We start from the raw sequence: 21,621 nt of genomic DNA on the forward strand, positions 1-21,621 counted from the left end.
AGGTTACAGTGTTATACTCACTGTACTTGCATTTGCTTTAAAATATTTCTAAATTTGTATTTTTGTAATTACCTCTAGATGATATGAGCTGTACCTATGAAGATATTGTGAATGTGTGGATTCATGCATCACAAATATGTGACAGTTCAATCAAAAATAATTTAAACTTATACTTGTAAATGTCATGATGAAAGTATCAATGAATGGTTTTTAATGTTTAATTCATAAGTATATGTTTTGATATTAATTTAGAAGAATATAAAGCAGATTTTTAAAAATCTCTTTCTATTAGATTATGCACATTTAAACAATAAGTGGCTCAGGCAAAATAAGTCATTTTAATGTCATCTGTGATGGATTTTTCTTGACAGCTACTGTAAATTACAATTACACTGCTTCTCTCTGCACATGAAAGTAAGCATTGCAATAAATTATCTTTTATTTCAATCCATCATGTCTGCTTTTCAGAAACAGAAAACCTCAAATAAAAGTTCAGCACTCTTGTAAGAAAAATACAGTAATTTGTGATCCAGTTTGAAACAAAAAAATGTACCACTCTTTTAGAAAACAGTTGTTGGCTTTCAAAAATATTACTAATTGTACTTAAACATTCCTTGTCATTAAAGGAAATCCTTGAATTTGTGCATTCCTGCATTCAAAACTGCTGCTTAAAATAAAAATCTGGAAAGATTAAAGTAAAATTCCATAACTTAGAAAATCAGGTGCCATTTGAGATCCTTTAATTAGAGATGTGACCATTTGGAAGTCAGTGTTGTTTATAGAGTTCATGAGAAAATGGTAATAAAACAATTTTCACGTGCATTTTTATTTCTTCAGAAGAGTATGTACTTAAATGTAGTACTCCTCTGCCCTCTTGGGGAATGTATTCTTAGTCATAAAATGCAGTTTAAGTGTATCAAGAATTTTAATTTATCTAGACAAAACTTCAATTGAGGAAAACTATCTCATGAAAGGGAATTAAATTAAGAAAATGAGCACAAGATGAAATTCCTTTAGAGAGATTTTTCTTTCAACTCTAAACCGTACCTGAAACATAAACTATAATAATACAGTATACTTTTCAGGTAAGTTCATAAACTACTTTTATACATCTCCTTCCTCCTTTCCCCTCCTCCTCCCCAAATATTCCATCTGAAGGGCTTCAAATCATAGATGTACTCAGGCTTATGTGAGTGGCTGTCTTAGAAAATTTTTAATTAGAGAAAATCAGAACAGAAGAGCTAATACCAGGAGCGTTCTTTTGGTAGATTTTAACAAAAAGAAGGCAGAGGGCTTCCCTGGTGGCACAGTGGTTGAGAGTCGGCCTGCCGATGCAGGGGACGCGGGTTCGTGCCCCGGTCCGGGAGGATCCCACATGCCGCGGAGCGGCTGGGCCCGTGAGCCACGGCCGCTGAGCCTGCGCGTCCGGAGCCTGTGCTCCGCAACGGGAGAGGCCACAACAGTGAGAGGCCCGCGTACCGCAAAAAAAAAAAAAAAAAAAAAAAAAGAAGGCAGATTTCATCTGTGAAGTGTCCAAGGCAAGAAGACCCTCATGCTCAGAAATGGGTCATGACCCTCGATGGCTGGTGTTGGGGAGTAGTTGTATACTTCTTGGGCACCCCTGCCCACCCAGCAGCTTCCATTTTCCCCAACACACCAGTCAAGAGAAGCACGTGTACTCCACTTTCCCATGCCACAACTAGGGATCCCAGCCACTTGATTCCATGTTAGAGTGGAATTTGCTACTACAAATTGCTTGGATTGCCTCCACAAAGTTAGATTTAAACCCTAGAATCAGGTAAATAATCTTGCGCTTCCCTTATATTCCAAAATAGAAGAACAGTATATAGTAGAATAGTAGAAGGGGTACGCTTTTCAACAGTAATTAGAAACATTAATGAGATTTTATTCCATTCAGTCCCAGGAAGTATGCGTTAAAAAGCGAACTACCGATCCAAAAGGAAAATACTCTAAAAAGCAGACAGGCGTGTTTACTTAGTTCCTGAGAATCAAGCACCGAGCTAGGTGCTCAACCAAGGAACTGAGGGAAATTTGTCCTGTTCTTGTCCTCTTTCCACACAGCTGTGAAATCCTCTGACCTTTGCATCCATGACACATACATTCTATGATCCTCCTATAACCAGAAGTTCCAGCAGGATCCAGGCAGTAAATTGTTGTAGAATGCACTCAGATATCTTTAGCCATCTAGTAACTGCACAGCTTCTTTTATGAAGAGGAATGAGAGGTATGGGCAGGGGGGAGGGACCCCAGGTGTTTTTTCAGAGTGGGCTTTCTTCCTCTCCTCTCATCGGAAATTAAAAGGAAGATTGCCATTGTAACACACATTTACCACGTAGCTGTGATGGCTGCCAATCAGTTAGAGCCTTAAAAAAGAACAACAACAACAAAAAAAAAAAATAGTTTGGTTTTTTTAAGAAAAGAAAATAGAACAGTTTATAATAAATCCTCTTAGGTTTGTTGGGACATAGATAACATAATTTACAGGTTTAGATAGAACCCATTCTTGTAAAAAAAAAATACTAGATCAGTTTATCTTACTAAATAATCTCTCTTCCACCCTCTATCCACTCTCCATCCTGAGTTTCTATTCAGAAATTGTGTGGTACAAATAGGAACATCTTGGAAAAGTTGTTAAACCTCCTGTCCAAAGTGCAAAGACACACAGAAATAAGTATAAGCATAAAGAACAACTTAAGAGATAAAAAGCATTCACTTACCATTCCTCTCAACACATGCATAGCTCACCTATTTCTGCACTGTTACATGGAAATTAAATCTGAATGAGAGGCTGCCCACCTGCTATTTATAGTGACATCCTGGCCTAAGTGAAGACATTTTACAGGTCTGGAGATGAAGGTTAAAAATGTATAGCGAAAAGCGTATTGACAGGAATGCTCATAAAGGTGCTGGCTGAACGCCTTTGAGTTCATGCTAAACTAAACCGAAGGGCTGTTGGAACCTCTAGTTTGGGATCTAAGAACTTTGGTTTTGTTAAGAATTTAAACAGTGGGCCTGTAAATCCCAGTCCATTATTATGGTTAGGGTTAAGACCCTTTGCCCTTCATCAGCATGAAAATATGGATTGTTAATGATATGTGTGTTCTTGTCTTTCTGGTGCCCCCAGAAATGCACATGTTCACCTGATTGCAAAAACGACTTCTTAACCTTGTAGGTGAAGATTTTAGGGTTGGATTCTAAGATTTCACTTACATGGGATAGATGGAACCCAAAGGATTTGCATGTAGAAGTAACTAATGAAGCATTAAGAATTAGGAATCACCATACTAGCTTCACTTAAGCATCATAGCGATTAGAAAGCATTTTTTATGAATTTTGTTAATGGTATAAGTCTTTAGTAGGAATCCCAAATAATCACAAAGTTTTGGAGTGTTTCAAGAATACTGACAAAGTAGATGTGACCTTTTGTGTGCGTGTGTCTGTTTGTAAAATGTTTAATGTTCTGAAATAGACCAGAATATGGGAATTATAGAAGTAGGAAGTCACATTTCAGATTGTAATTTTTTTGGTTGGTTCCCAAATCAGTGGTAATTTGCACAGCCTTTTTGTGAAACTCCATACAAATCAGGCAGATTTTTATGACCTGCATTACCTGCACGTGTATCTTGGTTATATTGAGCTATATATGTGTGCATGCATGCTCATCATCTAAAAGTGGCCTTGTTTGAATGCTGTACTAAAGTAAATGAAGCAAATTACTGTGTTAGATACATACCTTTTTTTCTTCATTTATCCAGAGGGGGTTGTTACAAGCTGTGACAAAATTTAAAATGAAAACAAGTTGTTACCAGCCGACTCTAAATATAACTTATTTTTTTCTTTTTCAGAGAATATTTTGAAGTGACTTTGTCTTATCTGTGTATGCATTTAAAATGGTCCAATTTAATTAAGTATTTTGTTTGGTCACTTTAAAGCCAGATAACTCATCAGAATGGTTTGCAAGTCTGTCCACATTTTGTGGGACATGGAATAGGATCTTACTTTCATGGACATCCAGAAATTTGGCATCATGGTAAGAAAGTTAGTTTGGGAGCTGTTTATTGAGTGTAATCAGGATAAAGCAGTTTTGCTCCTGAATCCCTTGCTGCAATTTTGAATCCACATTGTCATCCTTTCCTATGAATGTGTGGGTGGGAATGGAGGGGGGTCCTACCTAATCGTAACCAGCACATTACTATGTTACTGAATTAGAGCCCAGCCGTTTCAGTCCCCAAATAAGGTTTGTTTTGCTTTTTGTCTCCTGAAGGGTGATGGCTGGAAGGCACAAGGGATATTTGTCTAGAAAAAGTCACTGAAAACAAAACACCACAGCATCAATGTCCCAGCAGCATGCACATATGACTGTTTTCTGTTTTTCTTTTTCTGCCCCCTTCTCAAGCCGCTGACTGTTGTGGTTAAACTTCATTACATCCTACACAGCGTTGACAGCTGATGTATTTAGCAGCGTGTACTCTTAGTGATTTCTAGATTATACCCACCCTGTGTTCTTTCCCCAGAATCTCCTGTTTTTCACTGCCTGGATGTGTACCCTACAGTGAGAAAGCAAGGGTGGGCCAGAAAGGGTGGGGTATTTGGGTTAGGGTAGGAAGCAGTTCTATGGAGTGCCCCCAAGGGGGGTGCATACCTGGACAGGGACCAAAGGAAAGTTGGTCCTAGAGCCTTGACCTGTGTGCTTGCGGTGGGAGCAGCCCCTGGAGGAACTACTGGCTGGAATCCATCCCCTGGAAGATCCCTAAAGACTCAGCAGATCAGAACTCCCTTTGGGCCAAAGAGCTCCATCAGAGGCAGCTCATAAGAGGCCCAGGCTGGAGTGCAGAAAGGGCATCTCAGGCATGTGCCTACCCAGCGCCAACACCTGGAAATATTTCAAGTCACCCCTGTTCTTGCCTCCTACCAACCTGCCTTCCCTTTGACTCAGTTCCCAAGATGTCTTACTCTCTGGGTTGGAGGTGTGGAGGGCAAGGTCCAGGACCCAGCGAAGCCAGGAGACCTCAGAGCAAGTGGCCAGGGGACAGTGGAGAGGGGGAGCCCAACAGGTGTCTCAAGCACCCAGGCTGCTTTTGCTCAGCCTTGGTGCACCCTTCCTAGGGGCCCTGACCCCAAGCTCAGAAAATGCAAAGGCTGAGGCATAGGAGCCCTGTGCTTATTAACCCATGGGTGGTAGCTACAACCCAGGATTCTAGAAACCTCCACCCTTTCTTCCTAAAAGAAAAAATAAATAAGATAACCATGTTTTTTGAGCAGCCTAACCCCTCTAATTCCGTTTCTCTCTGTCCTCTCCATTTCCCATTCCCGCTCCCCACACCCATTGTTTTCTGTTTTTGTTTTTGTTTTACAGCGAATGACAGCGATCACCGCATGGAGGAGGGCATGGCGTTCACCGTAGGTCAGTGCTGAGCTCCTCTTCAGAGAGCAGTGGATCCCCCGCGGAAGCAGCGGCGCCGGCCTAGGCCAGGCAGTCCAGTTGAAGGACTAATAAAGCCAATCAGCATAATGAAATAATTCAGATGCAGAGTAAATCTGATTAAATAATATCCTCGAGCCCCATCTTCCTAAATCAGATACTTACCGACACATTTAGGAGACGGCAGCCGTCCAACCTTTAATTCTGTTACCAATATAATGTGGTGTTTGGGATTTTTGTGTTGTTTTGTGGGGTGTTTTTGGTTTTGTTTTTCATTAACACCCAGTAACTAGAGGCGATTATGTCCCTTGCTCCCTGTCAGCTAGTGACATACTCTCTGGTAACCCATTCCTGGCTGACCATGTGATTGGTGTCACCACCAAATTCCAATCACCTAAGACCCTGAAGGCGTCATATTTCCGACTGTGGGGCTTAATGGAGAAGCAATTAGAATGAAATAAGAAAATCGTTATTTGCTGATTAATGAACATTTTGAGCATGTTTTTAAAATTCAAATATTTTAAAAAACTGACTGGTATTCATAAGAGGGACTGGTGTTTGGGTGGTTATTATCCACAGGGTCCTAATTAAGGCTTGATTAAAATGCCCTTTTTTCCTCTAAAAAAATTACGAACTAGGCAACTTCATACATTTTTGAATGCCATAGCGTTTCCTCTTCCTACTGTTTGGTTTGTAGCATACTATGTAAGCAACATCAATTATCAGCGCTTGCGAGGTGACAACATGAACCCGTGGGGGGAAGCACTTGGAGGGAGGGGGGAGAACCTTTTTATTCTCTTTTTTGATAATCAGCCGAAACAATGTTTAACAAGAATCTGATTAGATCACTGCAGTAAATATTTTCCCTCTTACAGAGCCAATTATAACCGAGGGATCCCCTGAATTTAAAGTGCTGAAGGATGCATGGACTGTGGTCTCCTTGGACAATCAAAGGTGTTTGCTTTCTGCCCGGTTGCTTTTAAATTGTATCGAAAGGGAAGGTTCGTCCGACGACGCGGGCGAGCTGCTACTCCCGCCCCGCAGTCGCTTGAGCGCTTGCTGATCGCTGCCTTGTGTGTTTCAGGTCGGCCCAGTTCGAGCACACAGTTCTCATCACGTCGGGGGGCGCGCAGATCCTGACCAAACTGCCCCACGAGGCCTGAGAAGCCACCCAAAGGTCGCAGAGACCCGACGCCTTTTTTCTTAAATTGCTGAAATCCAGCTGGAGAAATTTGAGAAGAAACAGGCCAAGCGGCAGGTCTCACAGTAACCTACCTAGCACCTAGTAGCGCCTTGGGAAAACGCGGTGGGGATTGGTGGCCGTTGAGAGTTCAGATCCGAGGCCCCGATGTGTCCGTGCGGCTTCGGAAAGACGGGTCCTGTCGCCGGGCTCTGCTTCCCAACGCGGGAAACGCATCTGGAAGGGAGTGGAGACGCCCTCATTTGGAAGACGAGGGATTCCTAGAAATGCATAGCTTTCTCTTTCCCTTGTCTTGACTGCCCGAATAAAAAGCTTTCACCTCCTAAAACCGCTGTGTCTTGTGCTCCTTCGTCTCTGACGGTTACTAGGGGAAGAGGGTAGGTGGTTAATTGTTGAGTCTCTGAACTTTTCACACGCGCGCGCAGAAAGAAAAGCCCGAGCCTAGCTGTTAGGAATTTTTTAAAAGTCTCTTTCTTTCCCCCTTTTGGACGTCCCCATTGGCCAGCCCTGAGGGAGCTCGCGGGGGCCAGCTGCCCCCAGCCCTTCCGGTTCTTTCCCCTTCATAGCTGCTTCGCGATGAAAAGATTAGCCCGCCAGTGGAGGAGTTAGCTACAAATATTTCCTTGCCTCTGGACCCTGGGCCTGGCCCTTCCGCAGGGGTTATCACTCCAAAAACTTGACTTTCCTGGTCCCCTGCGGCTCCTCTTCCCTGGCCTTCAACCTGCCCCTCGCGCCCATCCCAAAGGTTAAATTTGAGACACCCTCCCTCCGACACACAAAGGCAAGCTAGACCGTTTGTCGCCCTAGGAATTGGAGCATCGGTCCCACCCGCCCAGATGTGAGCAGTGTCTGGCGGGTCTCCTCCCTAAATTGATCTCTTCCAATACTGGCCCTCTTCAGACCCGCGCTATTGCGCTGGAGACCCAGAGCATCCCTGCAAGAGGAGACAACGGGAACTTTTGAGGGCAAAGGGCCTAGTTAGTCGGGATTGGAGCTGGCGAGTTTAACCCCGATTCAGCCTGCCAGCAGCTCCACCTGCTTCAGAAGCAGGAAATCCAAGGGTCCACATTCTGTGTCTCCCAAGGCTCATTACCACCCTGAGTACCCTGCCTTTCTCAGCACTCGCTCCTCAGGACCTCTTCACACCTGGGCTCAGAGGTGGAAAGGGCTGGGCTTCTAACAAGCCATGTAGAAAGTAGTCTCCCCCGGTCATGGTTTTAGGGTGTCCCACCCGTCAGTGCTTGTGCTAACTCTTGTTTCCACTGAAGCGGGTTTTACAAAGCTGCCATCCACTAAATACAGATTGGGCTCAGCTCCAGACCACCAAGGAAATGTGGACACCTGTCACTGCCATGACAGGTGGCCTCTGTGATAGGACTGGAGAGCCAGCTCGTCTATGTGACATTCAGAGTGTGGGAAAAGTTATAGGAAACTGAGGCCAACGAGCGTGCTTGGAAAAGTGGCTACTTCGAGCTTTCCCTGAACTCATGTGTTCTCATGGGCATCCTCCAACCCTTCCAGCTCCCTTTCTCTGCGTCCAGGGATGTAGGATTTGGACAGAGGTGATTCCGATTCTAGTGGATCTGAGAGCTGGAAAAGATGAGGGAGGGGTTGAAGATTTACAAGATCCACAGGAAAACTTTAGGGTGCCGGGGAGTTGGCCAAGAAAAGGCCTAGAGACTGAGGCTGCTGCCCCAGAACAACCCGAATTTTCTAGAGAGGAACAAGGCCCAGATGGCCTTGGGAGAGTTTTGCCAGAGAATGACTTCACTTCTCACCTAGATTAGTCGGATTGCAGCGATTAGCCAGTATTTTATCTACGGATCCGTTTACCCAGAGATTCCCCAAGAATAATTTCATTAGGACCACAGAATTTTACCAGCCACTGGAATAACACGCTGCTTGTGCAGTAATTTTTCCGAGGTGGAGGTATTTATGGGACAGGTTTATAATCCCACTTATTAAAGTGACTAACCTCAAGTTTAAATATGATACGTATATATGTATATATACTAGCACCAGCCAATCGTCAGCAGCTCCGTAGGAAACAAACTTGAATTAGAATGAACTCCGTTTAACATGCTTTGAAGTTGAAATTTGGAAGCAGATTTTAAAATATCTTGTCCACGTCCCCACCCCCAATCCCGACAACTCAACTGGCCCCAAACCTCACCCCGGGTTGCAGGGATTCCAGCCACGCGTGACTATTGCTAACACCACAAGGCGCCCGGTCCTGTGGTGTCTCCTACAGGTCCTGCTCGGAATCCGGGGCTCTCAGGATAAATGAGAGTTTTCTTGCCTCTCTGAGTTGGGACAGGCGAAGATCTAAGCAAGCCGGTGTTTCAGAACAGGTGTCGCCTTAGCGGTGAGGGTTGGGAGGGATCCACCCTGGGCTCTTAGAATAGAGATAAGATCACACATGGAGAAGCTAGTCAAGGCCGGGTGTCTCAGCACCCGAGGGCCCCGGCTCAGCCACCCCTCCCCGAATTTGCTTCACTGGGGCTAAGAAATAATTCCGGAGTGTACACACTCCCTCGCCCAGATATCATTCGTTTTTAAGATAACCCAGGCTCTGAAACCGTTTCCCGTGCGGGGCCTTTGTTCCCTGGAGCCAGCCCCGTCCCCTGCGCTGCGGAAGACTTGGATTCCCCTCCCTCCAGAAGTGAACGGCAGAGAGCCCTGTACTGTAGACCGACCCCCTCTCTCCCTTTCCCCCACCCTGCAGTTCTCTGGAATAAACTGGCCCAGGGCAGCCCAGCCGTCGGGTTTCCTCAGAGCCTTGCCCTGAGCACCCGGAATCGCCAGCCTTGCTTCCCTGCGTCCCAATCCCTACCCCGCGCCAGCCGTGGCGATCACTTACGTGGGCAGGGCCCATGAGGCGCGCGGGAGACCAGGGGCCCGGGCGGCATCAGCTGCGGTTCAAGGCGCACCGCACTCCGCACCCCAAAACAGGCGCTAAGAAAGAGCAGTTAAAACCACAAGTGCAACACGGAAATCAAGAGGAGTGGAACGGCTCCGGGAGTTGTCTGGTGGCGGAGTCATTAGCTGGTTGTTGCTACAAAGCCTCACCGTGTGCTTCGGCGATTAAGGGCGGGGAGGGGGGAGAAAAAAGAAAAAGAAAGAAAGAAGGAAAAATATTTTTAAACGTTAGCAAATCCGTTATTGGTTTGGAGGATTGGTTGTTCTGTTTTGCTTGGCTTTTATTTTTTGCTCCAACCACGCTGCCTGAAATATCTCTGCCCCCCAATATCTTACCCTTAAACCAAAGGAGAGGAATTCCCCGGGCAGCAGCTGCTGCTACAGAAGTTAAAAGAGAGAAGCCCCTTCCACTAATATCTGTAACGACAGCACCGATGTAATTTGTTTTGAATGTTCATTTTTATTGGTGTTCCCTCTGCCAAAATGTGCTTGATTACAGAGGTTTGTCCTGTGATCACTGCGCACTCTAGAAAGGGGAAGGTGCCTCGGCAAAGGTTCAGCTCAGGCCAGATCAAACCCTGGGCTGTTTAAGGCTGAAAGGCTGCATGTTGCTATTAGTGTTAAATATATGGCTAATTATGCGTATGAAAATTAAACATCAGTGTTATGCTAATGGGGCGCCTTCAGCTGCGGATCCGAGCACTTGAGACTACCATTTAATCAAATGAATCAGTAACTAATACATCTGCACGTGTGAACTTTCACAAGATCATTTCCCTGTTCCCGTCACACCGCTAAATTATGAAAGAAATAATTATCAACACTTTCTAATTACCTAACAAAGTAATTTGGGATTCACCGTGGGGCTGGCGGGATAGGGAACCAACAGCCCCTTGGCAGCCTGCGTGGTGCGCGCCACGCCTCGTGGGGGTGGCTGTGGCGGCGGGGGCTTTTGTGCACTTTTCTGTACCTAGCGCCCCAGCAAATAGAAGGCGCCGCGGCAGCTTTTGCCTCCACCAATTCTACCCCAGGCCCAGTGGCGCCCGCTTTGACCCCTGGAGATGAGGAGGATCCTGGGTGACAATGAGAGACGTGCTCACACACAGACAAGCGAGCCTACCACTGGCCTGGTTTTGCTGCGGGTTTGGGTGTCCTCCAGGACTCCTACACCCCGGGTACTCTCGCCAGACCCCAGGAGGCCGGAAAATGACCACCTGGCGTCCGCGGCTCAAGCAGAACTGAGCCCGCCAGCTCCTAGGCTCCACTCCGTGCCGCGCCCTAGGGGCGAGTGAGCCGGGGCGCTCGGCGCAGAGGGAACGGAGAGGGGAGGGGAGGGGGGGAGGAGGAAGGTTGGGAGGGAAAGAGGAGGTGGGTGTTGGGGGGAGGGGGCGGTGCGGTCGCCTTTCCTGGGAGGAGAAGCGCGGGTTCCTGGCTCTCCGCGCGCACTGTTTTAATCAGACCGGTGCAGCCTCGAGCTGGAGTGGCCAGCTTGGCCTGGAGCAATGCGAGCGGGCCCCAGGGAGCGGCGGCGGCGCGGCGGCCGAGTGAGTGAGTGCGCCCGGAGGGCCCCAAACCCGCCCCCAGGGATGTGGCAGAGCGGACCCAGGCCAGGGAGGCGCCGCTGGGAGAGTGCTGCGCTAGGCACGAGACTCTCGGGAGGACAGCGCTCTGTTGACCGCCTCCGGCGCCCCCATTGCGCGACTCCGCGTACGGAGAGGCCGCGGCCGGGCTCCAGAGCCACCCTAGCTCTGCACCGGACTGGGTGGCGATTGCTAGGAGAAACTGCCCTGGTCCCCGGTGTTGGGGGCGGGCGGAGGGTGGGGACAGTAGGAGGGAGTGGGCGGCGGCGCCGAACCACTGGTTGATTTCTGGAAAGTAAGGCGAGCAGGGGAGGCGGGAGGCTGATGAGCCGCGGGCCGCGGAGGTCCCGGCGCGGACGCCGCAGCCCATTGTGCGCCCCACGCTGCGTGCTCTGTTGCAGAGGAGCCCCGGCCGAGAGGTGTGGATGCGTCTCTCCCGAGGCCGGGCCGCCTCGCCCGCTCTAGTCCAGCGGAGCCGGAGCGCCTCGGACCAATCCCCGGTGATTATGCAAGACAGCGGACCAATCAGCTCCGCCAGCTCATGAATATTTATGACCTTGGCTGAGTCAAAGCTTTGAAGCGAGTTTGGGGAGCTCGGCAGCATCATGCTTAGACTTTTCAAAGAGACAAACTCCATTTTCTTATGAATGGAAAGTGAAAACCCCTGTTACGCTTAAATTGGGTTCCTTCCTGTCCTGAGAAACACAGAGACCCCCAAAAGGGAAGCAGAGGAGAGAGAGAGACCCACACCCAGACCCCGCGAGAAGAGATGACCATGACCACCATGCCAGAGAGTCTCAACAGCCCCGTGTCGGGCAAGGCGGTGTTTATGGAGTTTGGGCCACCCAACCAGCAAATGTCTCCTTCTCCCATGTCCCACGGGCACTACTCCATGCACTGTTTACACTCGGCGGGCCATTCGCAGCCCGACGGCGCCTACAGCTCGGCCTCGTCCTTCTCCCGACCGCTGGGCTACCCTTACGTCAACTCGGTCAGCAGCCACGCGTCCAGCCCCTACATCAGTTCGGTGCAGTCCTACCCGGGCAGCGCCAGCCTCGCCCAGAGCCGCCTGGAGGACCCAGGTACGTGCGCCTGCCAGGGAGAGGAAGAGGTGCGAAGGGAGGGAGGGAGGGGAAGAGAGAGGAGGAGGAGGAGAGAGAGAGAGAAAGGAGGGAGAGGAGTGGAGGAGAGAGACATGGGATGGGGGTGGGGAGGGCGCCGGAGCAGTGAAAGGTTTTGGGTATCAGTAAATGCATCCCTGTCATAGCAAAGAAATTTTTAAAATATATATCCACGCAACTTGCAACTATCCAGCAAAGGATAAATCCGAGAGCGTCCCCTGGCACTGGCTGGGCCTCTGGGTGGCTCCGTGAGCCGAGCACACAATGCCCTGGTGGAAAACAGAAACCCACATGTGCACGTATTAGTCTCGGTAATTATTTGTTGCGTAGCGCTGTAAACAATGTATGCAATTAAGGGTAATTAAACCTCAACTACCGCCTGTAAAAATAGCAAACTTTCCCTGCAAAGGCAGGAGCTGCGCGCCTGGGAACTGCCCCAGTCCGCTTGCAGCGGCCGGGGTCAGGCCCTTTGGACTTGGCGGGACCCTTCCCTGACTTTCGGAGTTTCTTGAGCGTTCTCACTCTTGGTCCTGCCTCTGCCACCCCTCTGCGGTCACTTGCTCTGGGCTCCCCGCACTAAAGGCAGTCCCTCGCCTTAACTACGGCCCCCACTTCTGCTGTCCCTCCAGGGGCTGACTCCGAGAAGAGCACGGTGGTGGAAGGCGGTGAAGTGCGCTTCAATGGCAAGGGGAAAAAGATCCGCAAACCCAGGACGATTTATTCCAGTTTGCAGTTGCAGGCTTTGAACCGCAGGTTCCAGCAAACTCAGTACCTAGCTCTGCCCGAGAGGGCGGAGCTCGCGGCCTCCTTGGGACTCACGCAGACGCAGGTACCTCGGCGCTGCCCCACTGTGGCGCCACGCAGGCTTCCCGCGGCCAACCTGCACCCGCAGCTTCATTTCTTGCTCTCTGGGCGTCAGGGGTCGGTGTGTGTGTGTGTGTGTGTGTGTGTGTGTGTGTGTGTGTGTGTGTGTGTGTGTGTGTGTGTGTGTGTGTGTGTGTGTGTGTGTGTGTGGTATGTGTGTGTGTGGTATGTGTTTGTGTGTGGTATGTGTTTGTGTGTGGTATGTGTGTGTGTGTGTGTGTCCCACCCCGGCTGTCGCAACGTCTCTCCTTCCTCCGCAGTTCTCTCTGCCCTGGCTCTGTCGCTGCCCTCCGTTCCTGGACAATCTGATTAGGGCACAAGAAGGATTTCCCTAGGCATTTTGTTTGGGGACTCTGAGGTCACACGTGCCCGAACAACTGGAACAATAGACTCGGGGGTTAATCCCTTCTTTGCCTTTAAAGTGTGTGGCTAATCACTCCTGGCCTGGGCCCGAGCCTCTGTCTCCCTCCTCCTCCGCCTTCTCACCGGTTTGGGCTGGCGCGGGGGGGAATCCTTTCCTCCGCCCTCTCACCTCCCGAGTCCCAGACCCTGGAGGAGAAACGGAACCTTCCTTCCCTGGTTTCTCTAAGATTCCGGGGACCCCTTGGGCGTTCTGATCACGACTGGTTGCGGGTTTCCAATGTCCGGGCCGGGATTTGGAGCAGAGTTAGGAGACGCTAAGGAAAGGTGGATTTGAGTCCAAGTGAAAAGTTTAACAAAACCCTGTGGCCTCCTCAGTCAGCCCGCAACTCGCTCAAGGGCTGAAATGATGGCGCAAAGAGAAGGCGGGTCGCACTGGAAATAAATTTCCTCCACTTCTTTTCTCCACTCGGTTCTTTTATTGATGTTCATACTGGAATTGAAGCCTCGATGTTATGCAGGCTCCGCGTCTTCCCCAAAAGATTGCCGGGCTCGGGCTGAGTCCCAGGCAGGCGAAGGCCTGGATCCCCGCACTGCTACACCACCACGCTCCCTGGCTCTCAAAGAGCTGCCCCTGCCGGCCACCGGCGGCCCACGGTGGGGCCTCCCAGCCTTCGGTTCTTATGGGGGAAGGGGTGTGTGTATGCTTCTCCAGCAGGGAGCCGCCATGTCGCGCAGGGCAGGGGCCCGCGGGGTATCCTCTCTCGCTGTCCCACGGCCCCCTTATCTCCCCAGGACCAAGGTAGACACAATGGACCTAGACCGAGTCACGTTGTTGTCCGCTCTTGCAGGTCAAGATCTGGTTCCAGAACAAGCGCTCCAAGTTCAAGAAGCTGATGAAGCAGGGCGGGGCGGCTCTGGAGGGTAGCGCGCTGGCCAACGGCCGGGCGCTGTCTGCAGGCTCTCCTCCAGTGCCGCCCGGCTGGAACCCCAACTCCTCTTCCGGGAAGGGCTCGGGCGGCAGCGCGGGCTCCTACATCCCCAGCTACACGTCGTGGTACCCCTCGGCGCACCAAGAAGCTATGCAGCAACCCCAGCTCATGTGAGGTTGCGCGTCCGCACCCGCCCGCCTCCTTCCCGTCTCCCTCTGCTCGGGCCCCTCTCGCCTCCCGGTCCATCCGCCCCGTCCGCGTGCCGTGGGTCCGGAGGAGAAGGGCCCAGAGGGAAAGAAGAAGGAACCGTAGAGGCTGGACGCCCGCCGCCTCCTCCGAGTGCCGCGCGGTCTGGCTCGGCGACTGCCCTGGCGCCCACGCCCTTGCCCGAACCCCGGCCTCGGCCGCGCGGTGCCAGCAGAGTGGCCTCGAAGCGCAGGCACAGAGGCCTGAGACAGCGGGAGCCGCCGCAAGATCCCGCCGGACCCGACCGCCGACCCGACCTGGGACTATCAGGAAAACAAAACAAAACAAAAAACAATGTAGAAAAAGGAAAAGCTCTTTCTGTCCTGTCCGTTTCTTGTCTCCTTTCGCTCTGTATCTGTGCCCTGACGAAGTCGAGGTTCTCGTCCGTCCGCTGTCCTCGTTCTTCGGCCTCTGAAAAAAGTCACCAGGTCGGAGGAGGCTTGGTCCACCGGGCCACCCAGTTCCGGATACTGGAACGTTTTGTCTTTTCGGACCTTTTCCTGGGCCTGCCTAACCATCTGTGTGGCTCGTTCGGGGATTGGGGGAAATTGGAGGGAGGGGGTTTTATTTATTGAGAAATGAACTTCTCTTGAGGCTGAATGTTCGGTCAATTCACGGTTCTGTGGGGCGCGAGGAGCGCAGGGTCCAAACGTACCCATTACTTTAAACGCACCCGGAAAAACGAATAAGGAGGACCTGGTGATTTTTAATTTATATAGTAACTTTTGTACTTCGCTGGTATGGAGAGGTTGGAACCGAATGATTTGCATTTTTTACATGTCCCGTATTATTTTAAAAAGAAAAGAGAGAGAAAGAAATGAAGCCAACACAATTTCCTCATCTCGGAAGAACGCTTGATCGCTTTACCTGGTTAAGCAGGAAAATCCTAATTCTTCCCTTGTGGAGAGAGAGGACTGATGGGCGGGGAGAGAAAACGTGCAGGGGTGCGCCAGTGCCCTAATGCCGGTGGGCTTTAAAGTAAGACGAAAGCAGCTTTAACAACAATCCCCAGAGGCTCGACCACAGAATAATGCCAGTCACCACCCTGAATGCACAGTCTCCAGTGCAGGATCTAATTGCTGTACATATTATTGTTATTAATTATTATTGTTATTATTATTGTTCTGTAAACATGTTGCACAAACTTAGCTTTTTTTCTGTTGTGTGTGGCTGTAAAACCCGATGCTTTGTGAAATGAGAATCTTGACATTTTACTTGTGAAATCTGGAAAATGTGATCAAATGAAATCAACTGTGTTTTGTGTTCTCTATGTCAAAGTTTAGTTTTATATTGAGAATGTTAACTTATTGCTTTGTATCTTGGGGGGGAAAGAACTTTGTAAATAAGTTATAAAGTTTCTCCGAGACAGTAAAATTATGGTTTCGAGAAAGAGTTGCTGTCTGGTGTGCTGTGTGAGGTGTTCTGGAGCCAGGCAGCAGACTGCCACCTCTGGGGACAGATGAGGCAGGGGCAGCGACTCCCGTCTCCAGACATAGCAGGATAACTGCGGAGGCATGCGAAGCCCCTGCTGGGACCATTCTTCAAGCTTAACTCCTGAACCCCCCCCCCAAAGGGTCTGATCCCTGCCTGGGTTAGAGGGCGGTGGCAGGGGTCCCTGGGAAGGGGAATCGTGAACAGGTGCGGCCTGGCAGAGCCAGGGCTCAGGAACCAAAGGCACTGTGAAGGCCGTCTGAAATGAGATGAAAGCAGAGCTCACAAGCAGCCGCCCTGTGAGATGTAAGTGCCCCCTGCGTCCAGTCACCTTGCAGGGGCCCTGGAAGCCTGAAAGTGGAGACACCCGACTATGCCCCTCGAATCCGCCGGGATCTGGCCTCTCGGCTTTTGCTTGCCCGCAGGGCGCTGGATCTCGACGCGGAAAAGACGAGGCCAGACGCAGGAAAGGGGCCGGAAGGACACGTCTGTTACGCTACCCCCCAATCAATCAGTGAGCTCCGGGGGACAGTCCCAAGGCGCCACCCGGGCCCCTCCACAGCCACTCCCACCCATCCGGGCCCATCCATAACGAGAGGCCCATTCCTGCCTAATGACCCCGGGCTTTTCTCTGTGACTAGGAGAAGCGGAGGTGCGGAGGGAGGGCAGGTGGGCTCCACTGACTCGACGGAACCTGAGAGCTTGTCAAGCCAAGCCCCCACCCCCTCCAGCGCAGAATTCCCAAGGCCAGGCCGTTAAGGGGCACTTCCGGTGGACCTTTTTGATCAGTACACCCCAGGAGAACGTGGGCTCTGAGCCGCTAGCATCAGTCTGGCACCCTCCTCCTGCGCCTCAGACCAGCTTCAGCCCCAGGCCCCACAGCAAGCTGAGAGAGCTCGGGAAAGCTGCGGCCCCCCGACGGGCTGCTTTGAAAGATCCCCGCTTCCCTCGAACTCGCCTTCCGACACTGCTTCCCGAGGGGGCTGGCGCTCCGCCTTTGGGGGCCCCTTTGCAGCGCGCGGTGGGGAGCAGAGAGGGGAAGGCAGTGATCTGTGTTATGACAAGCACCCATTTTTCAATTGGTGCTGGTGAAAGATCAGATGCGCCAGGCTTCTCCGACGCCCTTTAGGAAAGGGAGGGGAGGGGGGCAGTGGTGAAGGGAGAAGGGGAGGGGAATGGAGCGGGGAACCTCGAGGCTCCTTCTGGGCCTGAGAGTGGGGCTCTTCCTCTCCCACAGGCCCCCAGAACCTGGAGCGCTAAGGGGGGTGTGTGTGATTGGACCTTGGAGACCAGGATGCATGCGGGCGGGTGTCGAAGCTCAAAAGAGGGAACTGTTTTCCCGGGCTGCGTTCCGGCGCGGCGCGGGGACAGGGACCTTCCTGGATTTGGTTTCCCCTGCCAAATGTGACTTTGCTAGCGAGAAGGTTTTGGCAGACTTCTTTCACGCATCCAACTCTGGTACCCCAGACGGCAGACAGGGCCCAACGCCTGAAGCCACAGGCAAAATCTGTTTGGTCAAGTGGATTTTAATACTTTGAGATATTAGCTTATACTAATTTAATAATCTCATGCTAACAGTTCAAATAGAGAAATTATTAGTTTTAGCTCAACGAAGGCGGTCTTTAGTTAGGCTCTATTATAATTATAAGCGGTTGTACTTTTAAAAAATGTTAATCTCAATATAGGTCTAATTAATGCTGCCTTGTTACTGACAAGTAGTTCATCAAATATCTGATTCAAAGATTTTCATAATGAGTATATTAATTAAACTATGAATAATCTAAAGGTGGTTATATTTAAACAATACCTCATTATAATGATTAAATACTGATTTTGAATATTATGTCTTAACAATTGTCACTTAGAAAACACAACCTTTCCTTATGTATGAGTCTGTAATGGCAAAATGCAATTTTGGGATTTTTTTCCCCTTGTTCAAAAAATGTGAACCTCATTTTAAAACACTTCTGAAATAGGTTACACACAGCTTAATGATTATCAAAATGACTCTTTTCTGCAAAAAAAGACCCCAAAGTGCGCGTACAGCTGCAAACCCAAGAGGGTCAGCATCATTTCACTGTATTCTCTTCTTGATTACAAGCCGGGCCCATCAAACACAACATAATTACAGTAATTTCAGGTTTATTTATTCTAATGCAGTTTCCCCATCTCTCTGGTAATTATGAGCAATTTTTTCGCCCAGGGAATCTTTTTGCATTAACAAAAGAGATAACGCACTGAAAGCCAAATTTGCTGTGCATTGAGAAAAGAAAAAAAAAAATCAAATAGGTGCGAGCTGCCATCTCTGCAATTCTCCGGTACCGGAGCCGGCAAATTGCTTGCAGGTGTATGAAGCAAGCTTGTCAATGGCCGGGCCTCCAAATTAGCAAATGCACTGCGTCGAAGTAATGAAGACAGACTTAGCAAAATTGCCAAACAACAGATACCTCTTTAATATCTTCTCTCACACACTCGCTCTAAAAGGGGTAGGGGTGGGGGTGGAGGGACAGAAGCAACAATCCCCAGCCCCCTCCTCACTAGTCTTGGGTTTCATAAGCTGGGGACTGAGTGGCCCTGCTAGTAGTGGTCTAATTGTGGAAAAATCAAGCTCCTAAATCTAGGCAATATTTTAAAATACAACATTGGAAACATGTTTATAATTCACAGCGTTCCTTCGTTGATTATTATGTTTTATTTTTCTTTCTTTTTGAGATCTGCACTGGGCTAGGTCAGATGGCTCTCCAGACTTGCCTATTCTGCACTAGTTTAAAGAGCATCCCCCCCCATCTATATGCACAGAAGTATGAATTTACTCTTAGAGTCATTTGATGTAGAAATTAACTAAATCTCTCCCCTTGAAGAAATTGTCAATTTCTGTCACCAGAAGAAAGGTAGGTCTGGGTGCTGGATACAAAACCTGTGAAATGCGATCCCAAGAAAGAGTGGGAGGAAAGAAGCAATCCAGGCCCCTAGCTCTATATTTTTATCCTGCTACTCATGTCTTTCATTCTGTATCTTTAAAAAACCGATTTGAAAAATCTCTAGCTTTTGTCATCCCACCGCCTGGGTTAAACACCCCGAAATCAAAGGCTAAAGCGGACTTTTCTGCTTCTCATCCCTCATGGCCATAGAAACCTCTATCAAATGCAGTAGAGAGGGTAAGGGTCTCTCCCTCCCATGACTCAAAGAAACCCTCCTTCCGTCCCAGCTCTACAACAAACCCCAATTCAGTGTAGACTGGCAAACGGCTCTAAAGGGTGCCTTCCCCAGGTTCAAGAAACTGTCACCCCCCCACTCCTTTCCTACCCCCTCCCTCATCCCCCAACCTTCAGAGATTAACACTTCCTGAAACATCAAGTGTTTTTATAAAAAGGAAAAAAAATAATCCTGACATCGCTGACAAGAAGTTTTGATGGAAGAATTAGCTGGTGCATACATAATCACTCCCCCCACCCTCCTATTCCCGGAGCGGGAGCCGCTGCGGCGGGCTCAGCGCAGCCTTCCAACCCTCTGAAAAATGAAACCGGTTTCCACCCTTACCTTCTTCAGTGTCAATTTCAGATAATCTGGACACAATCTTTGCTACATCAAATCAAAAGGGTCGAAGGCGGCTTTTGGCTGGGAGAATGACAGGAAAGAAAAGGCAAAAAAGAAAAAAAAAAAGAAAAAAAAAGGAAAAATAGGAAATACAAAACCGACCAAACCAGAGCAAAACAAAACCAGAAAACCAAAAAGTATCCCCCAGCCCCATCCTCCTATCCTGAGGTAAAGAGTGGAAAGAGGTCTCCAGGACCAGACGCCTCCAAGCGCCGCAGGCTTTTTGCAGCGCTGCGCTTGCAGAATAGGACTGAAAATTTCGGCTATATAGCCTCTGTCTTTATAGCTGATGAAAAAAATTGCAGATTATTAGCATAAATGTTTACTCTTCATTACGCTGATGACATTGTGCACTCGAGATCTTGGTAATCTTTGGGAAAATTATGAGTAATTTTTAAAAATTTTAAAGCAGCAGCAGTTACCATGCAATTCAGGCTAATTCTGCGTAGGCTCCGAACGGATATAATTATCGAGGAGTCAAGATGTTATGCTAAAAACTATGCATTGATATTCCCATTTATTATGTACATACAACTTTGACAATGTTGATGCTTGAAATAGCAGGAAATTGTCTTGCGCAAAAATTACAGTCCATATTAGGACATCTGAAATTGCGAAGAATTATATAGTAATTGCAGGCTTTCAGATGGGAGAGCCAGAATGCTCAAACTAGTGCAAATGTGGATAAAATTACAGATCAGAGCAAAAATTAGGGAAAAAGGGGGTCTGGGATTTTTCAGGTTGGCTATAGGATTCCGGAAGTGTCTAATGCCACATGATTGCTGCAGCTTTAGGGGAGACATTCATGCCTCAAATAGCGCCTTGGCCAGGGTGGCTTTAATTGAATTTCTTGGGCTTTTTCTTTTAATAGGGGCAAATGAGAAAATTGGCCACCCAAGGGAAATTTTCACTGTTCTCTCTCCGGAAAAGAGAATCCCTTTTCCCGCGTGCCTGCTGGCCCCAGCTGGGATGCCTGAGAGGCCCAGGACCCCGACCCTAAATGCGGCAACTAAGCAGGAAAGTGCCTGAGCAGGATTCCGACCCCCGCCCCCCCCCCCCCCCCCCCCGCCTCCCAACACCTCTTCTATTTTTTTTCTTTCCATTTCTCCCCGTCTCCTTCCTTCGGCCCCTTTCCCGTATTCTCGCAAACCCCCTCCAAAGTGCAGCCAAGTAGGGCCCTGGAATCTGCAGGCCGAGTCCAGGGGGCGGGAGGTGGGGTGTGGGGGTAGCTGGCTGAGGAGTTGGTGTGAGGTGGTCATCACCGCTAGACAGAGTGCCGCCCAGTGCCGGCGGACACCAGCCTGCTTTTTGGGAAGCTTTGAGAAGAGGAGGGAAGGATCTGAGGATCCTCGGGGCCCGCCCCGCGAACTCCTAGGCATTTCTTTGATCTCCACCGCAGAGAGAGAGCGCCCCAGAGAAACACCCATTCCCCACTTGGGCGGTGCTTCTCTCGGGCACTGAGACAGCCTGCGACTTTAAGAAGCCAAGGCCAGGGCCGCAGAGGGATGGGGCGGGGCGGGGGCTGCCCCGGGGCGTGGGGGGGGCTTGCTGCGGCTCCGGGCTGGAGAAGCCTACGGGAGTGCGGCCACCGCTCGGAGCAGCCCGGACTCGGTCGGGTTCCAGGGCCAGAAGTCGCCATTGTTCCGTGAGCGACGATTTCATCTCTAGGGTATTTGAGCCTCCTGGGCCACAAAAAGGAGGGCAGGAGTGGGAGCGGGGTAAGCCCGCCATGTTTGCTCTGTGCGGGCCAGAGTCGCCCCCCTGGGATTACCCCGGCGCGCTCCAAGTCCAGTCCCTTCCCTTTCCGTCGCCTTTTCTCTTTCCCCGGAGTTCTGATCTTCTGGCCCGCTGTCCCGACCCACCACAGGGAGCCTTTCTCCACCTTCCCGGGCTCCGCGCCCAAACCTCACCGCAGGCCTCCGCCCTC

The 21,621-nt window shown here is 49.8% G+C and overlaps 2 protein-coding genes and 1 long non-coding RNA gene across 5 annotated transcripts in view; 2 read left to right on the top strand and 1 right to left on the bottom strand.

The window, feature by feature from the left end:
• The window catches only part of METAP1D (methionyl aminopeptidase type 1D, mitochondrial), an 81,989-nt gene extending 75,017 nt beyond the window's left edge, over positions 1–6,972 (top strand). Inside the window, 4 exon segments of the mRNA XM_059055595.2 lie at positions 3,954–4,051; positions 5,378–5,425; positions 6,319–6,397; positions 6,528–6,972. Of these exon segments, the coding sequence (XP_058911578.1) occupies positions 3,954–4,051; positions 5,378–5,425; positions 6,319–6,397; positions 6,528–6,606 (304 nt within the window). The 3' untranslated portion in view covers positions 6,607–6,972.
• Positions 3,864–19,946, bottom strand: LOC136793600 (uncharacterized). Its single transcript, XR_010839133.1, has 4 exons — positions 19,638–19,946; positions 9,505–9,719; positions 8,818–9,039; positions 3,864–7,008 (listed from the first exon to the last, which is right to left on the bottom strand). It is a non-coding gene; the product is annotated as an uncharacterized lncRNA (long non-coding RNA).
• DLX1 (distal-less homeobox 1) lies at positions 10,977–16,053 on the top strand. Of its 3 annotated transcripts, none has more exons than XM_059052651.2 (4): positions 10,977–11,107; positions 11,545–12,225; positions 12,894–13,093; positions 14,340–16,053. In XM_059052651.2, the coding sequence occupies exons 2-4, from the start codon at positions 11,913–11,915 to the stop codon at positions 14,592–14,594; spliced, it is 768 nt and encodes a 255-aa protein (XP_058908634.1). In that variant the 5' UTR covers positions 10,977–11,107; positions 11,545–11,912; the 3' UTR covers positions 14,595–16,053. The 3 variants fall into 3 exon arrangements, with proteins under 3 accessions (XP_058908634.1, XP_066882413.1, XP_058908635.1); XM_067026312.1 differs by having other exon boundaries at positions 11,020–11,111; XM_059052652.2 differs by lacking the exons at positions 10,977–11,107; positions 12,894–13,093 and having other exon boundaries at positions 11,831–12,225; positions 14,340–14,504.
• Positions 19,947–21,621: the final 1,675 nt, after the last annotated feature.

The sequence above is a fragment of the Kogia breviceps genome, chromosome 2 (genome assembly GCF_026419965.1).
Source record: "Kogia breviceps isolate mKogBre1 chromosome 2, mKogBre1 haplotype 1, whole genome shotgun sequence".
In the NCBI taxonomy this organism is placed as follows: Eukaryota; Metazoa; Chordata; class Mammalia; order Artiodactyla; family Physeteridae; genus Kogia; species Kogia breviceps.